At 37.5% G+C, this 6,000-nt stretch overlaps 1 protein-coding gene and 1 long non-coding RNA gene across 2 annotated transcripts; both read right to left on the bottom strand.

Annotated features, from left to right (window-relative positions):
* Nucleotides 1-2,173: 2,173 nt before the first annotated feature.
* LOC112193941 (nucleosome assembly protein 1;2-like) lies at nucleotides 2,174-2,882 on the bottom strand. Its single transcript, XM_024334206.2, has 4 exons — nucleotides 2,812-2,882; nucleotides 2,671-2,732; nucleotides 2,410-2,588; nucleotides 2,174-2,333 (listed from the first exon to the last, which is right to left on the bottom strand). The coding sequence occupies exons 2-4, from the start codon at nucleotides 2,698-2,700 to the stop codon at nucleotides 2,174-2,176; spliced, it is 369 nt and encodes a 122-aa protein (XP_024189974.2). The 5' UTR covers nucleotides 2,701-2,732; nucleotides 2,812-2,882.
* A 184-nt stretch (nucleotides 2,883-3,066) lies between these two features.
* LOC121052093 lies at nucleotides 3,067-4,438 on the bottom strand. Its single transcript, XR_005807970.1, has 3 exons — nucleotides 4,180-4,438; nucleotides 4,051-4,101; nucleotides 3,067-3,155 (listed from the first exon to the last, which is right to left on the bottom strand). It is a non-coding gene; the product is annotated as an uncharacterized LOC121052093 (long non-coding RNA).
* Between the last annotated feature and the right edge of the window lie 1,562 nt (nucleotides 4,439-6,000).

The following is a 6,000-nucleotide window of genomic DNA, read 5'->3' as shown; positions in this document are numbered from 1 at the left end:
TGCTGAAGAGGTGAGGCTTGATGTGTTAGATTGGAGTGATGGTGAAGAAGAAGAAAATGAGTCTGCTCAAAGTGAAGAAGAAAATGAGTTTGCTCAAAGTGAAGAGGAAAATGTGAATAATGATGATGCAGAAGAAGAAGAAATTCTAGAAGAAGGGAGGACAAGAATGCAACCTGTATGGATGCAAGATTATGTGAGCGGAGAAGGTTTATCTGAAGAGGAAGAAACAAACAACATTGTCATGTTTACTTATGTCACTGATCCAACCACATTTGAAGAAGCTTTCAAGAGTGCTAAGTGGAAGGCTGCAATGGATCAAGAGATTGAGGCAATTGAAAGGAATCATACTTGGGAGTTAACAATCTTGCCGGCTGGAGCAAAAACAATTGGGGTGAAGTGGATCTTTAAGACTAAGTTGAATGAAAATGGTGAAGTTGAAAAATGTAAGGCCAGACTTGTGGCAAAAGGGTATGCACAACAATATGGGATTGACTACACTGAAGTTTTTGCACCAGTGGCTAGATGGGACACCATTAGAATGGTAATTGCTCTTGCTGCTAAAAAAGGTTGGAAGGTATATCAACTAGATGTCAAGAGTGCGTTTTTACATGGGGAGCTTACTGAGGCAGTATTCATTGATCAACCGCAAGGCTATGTGAAGGAAGGAGATGAATTAAAGGTATACAAGCTAAATAAAGCCCTGTATGGACTCAAGCAGGCTCCACGTGCATGGTACAGTCGTATTGAAGCATATTTCATCAAAGAAGGGTTTGAAAGATGTCCTCATGAGCACACTCTATTTGTGAAGTTGAGTGAAGGAGGTAAAATTCTCATTGTTAGTTTATATGTTGATGATCTTATATTTACTGGCAATGATGAATATATGTTTGAGGAATTCAAGAAGTCGATGAAGGACGAATTTGATATGTCTGATCTTGGAATGATGCGTTATTTTCTTGGTGTTGAAGTTGTTCAAAATGAAGCTGGTATTTATATCTGCCAAAAGAAATATGCAAGTGAGATTTTGGAAAGGTTCGGAATGGAGAAAGCCAACTCAGTAAGGAATCCAATTGTTCCTGGGTTCAAATTAATGAAGGATGAAGGGGGTGTGAAGGTAGATGCCACCATGTACAAGCAAATAGTGGGGAGTCTCATGTACTTGACCGCAACTAGGCCTGACCTCATGTATGTGGTAAGCTTAATTAGTAGGTTTATGTCAAGTCCAACTGAGTTACATATGCAAGCTGCTAAGAGGGTGCTCAGGTATCTTAAAGGCACTGTCAATTTGGGAGTTCTATATAGAAGGAATGGTGAAGAGAAGCTTGAGGCATTCACTGATAGTGATTATGCAGGTGATGTGGATGATCGGAAAAGTACATCAGGGTATATTTTCATGTTTAGTGATGGAGCAGTCTCATGGTCTTCCAAAAAGCAACCTGTGGTTACTTTATCTACCACCGAAGCAGAGTTCATTGCTGCTGCTTACTGTGCTTGTCAAGGAGTGTGGATGCGCAGAATTTTTGAAAGGCTTGGTCATGCACAAAGAGGGTGTACTACAGTGTATTGTGACAATAGCTCAACCATAAAGCTTTCGAAGAACCCAGTAATGCATGGGAGAAGTAAACACATTGATGTACGTTTTCACTTTCTTCGACAGCTTACTAAGGATGGAAATGTGGAGCTGGTTTATTGCAACACACAAGATCAAATTGCAGATGCTATGACTAAACCACTGAAGCTAGAGGTGTTCGAAAAACTTCGAGACTTGCTTGGAATGTGTTTGGTGCCAGGTATAAACTGATGCGATGCAATGAACATCAGTTTAAGGGAGGATTTGTTGGAGCTGTCAAGGTTATTAAAATATGTTTTGTGTTAATGCTTTATGTCAATATTCCCTTAAATAGGGTAGTGCGGGGGTTTGAACTTTTTCATTCCATGTGCTGTTTGCTTTTCCTTGTTTCATGCTCCATGTTTCTAGAGTGCTGTTTGCTTTTCAGTTTTCTTTGTAAGGCTTTATAAGCCATACCTTATGGTTTCCTTGAATTGTGTGAGAGTGCAGTACGTTGTCTGCATTTAGTATATTGAGTTTCAACAATGCAATAATCATGATCCATTAGTGTTTGGACATCTTCAGCCTGTCAACATATACGTAAAAGAGATTAAGAAAACTTGCTCATATATATTCATCATCGACCAAATTCAATAGCCTTGTAACATGAACGAAACCAAAACTTACAGTACCGTTGGCAACAGGGGTCTTAAAAAAGTTGAAGAAGCTGTCACCATTTTCTGTGTCGGTCAGGCTTTTACCAAGATACCACTCAATTTCCATCCTGCAAAGTAGTTCAGCATAAGATTAATAACAGGAGAGACGAGTAAAAAACTGTTGGACACAGAGATTAGAATTACCCAATTGCATTCGTCACTTCATGCTTGTTACCACGAATTATCATAAATGTTTTCGTGAGCACGGAATCTTTAAAGTTAGGATTGGAATCAAAGAAGAAGTCAAGCTTGAATCCAGTAGGAGTCTCTGTACAAAGGATGTTCCTTAGATGTTGGAAAGCCCCTTCATCCAGTTTTGTAATCTGTTTCCGGTAAGCAATTTAGCATAATTCCACAATTAAGAAGAAAAAATAAGTACGTTCAAAACGCTTATCAAATTCCAACCTTCCGAGCAAGCACTTCAATGTTCTTCATTTTAGAAAGCCAAAATTGGGCCACTCCTTCCCCTGCATTACGTTACAAGATATGATCCAACTTCATGCTCACGTGGCAGTTGCATCGAAATATATAAGAGCCAAAGTTTACCTTGACCTTAACATTTAAAACATTTGTGGCGTGCACGTGGGCCCTGTAGATATAGAATCACCATTTTGCCGTTAATTGCTGATGTAGCCCCACGAACTAACCGTAAAAATGATGGATGACTTGGTAGCTGGTTATATTGATTAATTTGAAGAGTGTAGTGGCACTTGTAATAGAATTTGAAGTGAATCGTCACAAATGATTTTGGTCAAGGAGGTAAAATAAAATTAACTCTTGAAATAATTGATTAGAGAGATACCTTCTAAGATTTTATAAGTTGCATCAATTTCTTCTTTCATTCCTATGCTGTTTGTATGAAAATGATCTTCTATCGTCTTATGTTTGCGCTGCAAAACAAGGATGTGAAGTAACGTGTACTCATAAGCTCTATGGCAATTATATGATTAAGGGTTTTTTTTTTTTTTTTGTGACGATTGTAACCTGGAAACAAAGAAACGGAAAAGAAGAAAAAAAACAGAAAGCTGAAACCCATGAACAAGCCCTCATGGGGGAGCTGCAACAGCATCAGATTGGAGGATATGAAGCAAGGATGGAGGTGGATTTTTAATCCAGTTCAAAGAGCTCTCCAACAGTGAAGCAAGGTGCGCAGCAGTATCAGCAGCTGCGTTTGCTTCTCTACTGGTCCAAGACCAGTTAACAGAAGAAAAGGAAACAGCCATAAACTTGATCTGACGAACCCAGGAGATTGCAGACCAGAAAACCGAATCTCTAGGGGATTTCAAAGCTGATATAAGAGATAGGCAATCAGCTTCCAAAGAGAAAGAGGAGAGGGACAATGATTTGGCCAATTTGAGTCCCAGAAGAATGGCTTGAGACTCCACAGCCTCCTCATCGTTAGCCTTAGCAGTCAAAACCAAACCATTGTGAAGTATACCAATAAAATAGCGAAGCAGAGCTGCAAGCCCAAAACATAGAGAATTGGAGTTCCAAGATGCGTCCGTGTGATTTTAAAAGAACCCAGCACCGGAGGTACCCAAGTGGTGGAGGAAGACGGATTAGGGGGAGGGTGCAAACACTTAGGAGTACATTATATGACTAAGTTTGGAGGTAGACTATTGAAAGTTCTATAATATTGCAAAGTATAATATACTATAGGTTTTCCAAGCATTGCATACATTGGAGTACTGCCATATATAAGTCTGGCAGACTATTTGAAATTTAGATTGCATAAATACAGAATTAGTACAAAAGTTTTGCAATTATAGAAATATATAGACCAACCTGCAGATTTTTCAAATCCTCAATGCGATACTTCAAATACTCCCTTGCCCCCTGATAATCGAAAACATAAAAGAAAATAAAACTGGAGCATAATTATATATACGAGTACAAGTAGCATAGGAAACTTACCCGTTGTTGGTTATCAAGATCAAGAACATAATCTTGCGCACTATGACCTATACACAACCAGAGAAAATGTGCAAATTGAAATTATTTTGTTCTGAAATTTTGGGACGCAAATGATACTCGCGAAATCTTAAACAACTAGTCCTATAATGCTATTGTTTAGACCAATAAATTTCCTCGTTAATCATTGAAACAACAAAAACTTGCTCGTAGACTAAGAGAAGCAATCTTAATTCAACAATAGGAAAAGCAATCGTGTAAGCCTTCAAGAGAAGACCTAAAGAACAAAACAGGAAAAACAAGTCGAATTTGCCGATTGGCAGAGAAAACACAGAATCCAAAGAATGAGTTACGAGTGGAAACCAAAATCTTCGGATAGCCCATGAAAAGAAGGCAAAACAGCCAAATTACTCCCTAACTTTTCTCATGACTGCCGATTTGCCCCCTGACATTTCAATTTTGATTATTTACACCCTCACTTTTCTAAATGTTGCCAATTTACACCCTACAGTTAAATTTTAGACTTTCCATTCAATTTCTTCATTAACTTGGTTAGCATGTGAGGGCCCTCTTCGTCTCTGCAATTGTCACACAAAAAAAAGAGTGTTGCTATTTGTACCGAACAAAAATCTTAGTATACCTCGACCAACTATAAATTTTTTGCCTCTAATCTTCCAATATTACCCTCATATATTAATAAATCTAGAAAAAAAATACAAAATTACTTTGTTAAAAAAAAAAAAATACTGCTATTCGTCTCCCACAACTATGTTTTTTTCCCTCATCCGCTCCTCTTCTTCTTTGTCTATCTCTCAATTATCTTCTTCTCAGCATGACCTCTTCCTCTATGTTCCTTTATCGAGATCAATATAACACAATCCCAACTTGAATCAATCAAGATGACCTTCACATGCTTGCTGTAATTTTAATTTTCATATTCCATACATATAAATATTTTTGTTTGTTCGATGGCTCCTCAATCTTATACACAATAAGAACCCTTCTAACTGGAAATATGGAAGATCAAATTCTATGTTTGAAATATTACTGACCAGTCTGGCCTTCAAAGAAAATGAAAAGCATAAACCTAAATGATCAAAGATGGTTTCTTCTCCAGTGATATGATCATCCAATCATTTGATGTGACTAGCAAATATTAATTAAGTGATCAGTTGCAAGCTAACGACCAATCTTGAAATAAAGGGAGTGAAGAAGAAGAAGAAGAAGAAGAGATGGACAAGGAAGAAGCGACAAAGGGCAAGTTTTTTTTTTCCCTTCTTTTAACGAAGAATAGTTTTGTATTTTTTTTTTAATTCTTTAACGATGTGTTGGTTTGCTTAATTTTTTTTTTGGGTGATAGTTGAAAAGACAAAAAAACCCCTCATGTGCTAACCAAGTTAACGGAAAATTGGATGGAAAGTCTAAAAAATAATGATAAGGTGTAAATCGGCAACAATTAGAAAAGTAAGGGTGTATATAATCAAAATTAAAATGTCAGTGGGTAAATCGGCAGTCATGGAAAAAGTCAGGGAGTAATTTGACTATTTTGCCTGAAAAGAATAATATTGTGACATAGATAAAGGTAATGATACCCATGTGGTCATCCATCAGTGATTAGTCCTTGGAGGCGAGAAAATACAAAACCCTAGATTAAGAAAGAGGAGGAAACACCGAAACAGTGAAGAGCATCAGCTGGTTTTAGGCCAAGTTTGGTAGAGTCGACTAGATTGGATCGGTAATTATGACAAGATTAGATTGGATTGGAAAATATTGGGATTAGGATTTCTTACTCTTATCTAGTGTTTGAAGCAACATTTAATTCGA

The sequence above is a fragment of the Rosa chinensis genome, chromosome 3 (genome assembly GCF_002994745.2).
Source record: "Rosa chinensis cultivar Old Blush chromosome 3, RchiOBHm-V2, whole genome shotgun sequence".
Lineage (NCBI taxonomy): Eukaryota > Viridiplantae > Streptophyta > Magnoliopsida > Rosales > Rosaceae > Rosa > Rosa chinensis.
This window is presented reverse-complemented; position numbering and strand designations above follow the sequence as displayed.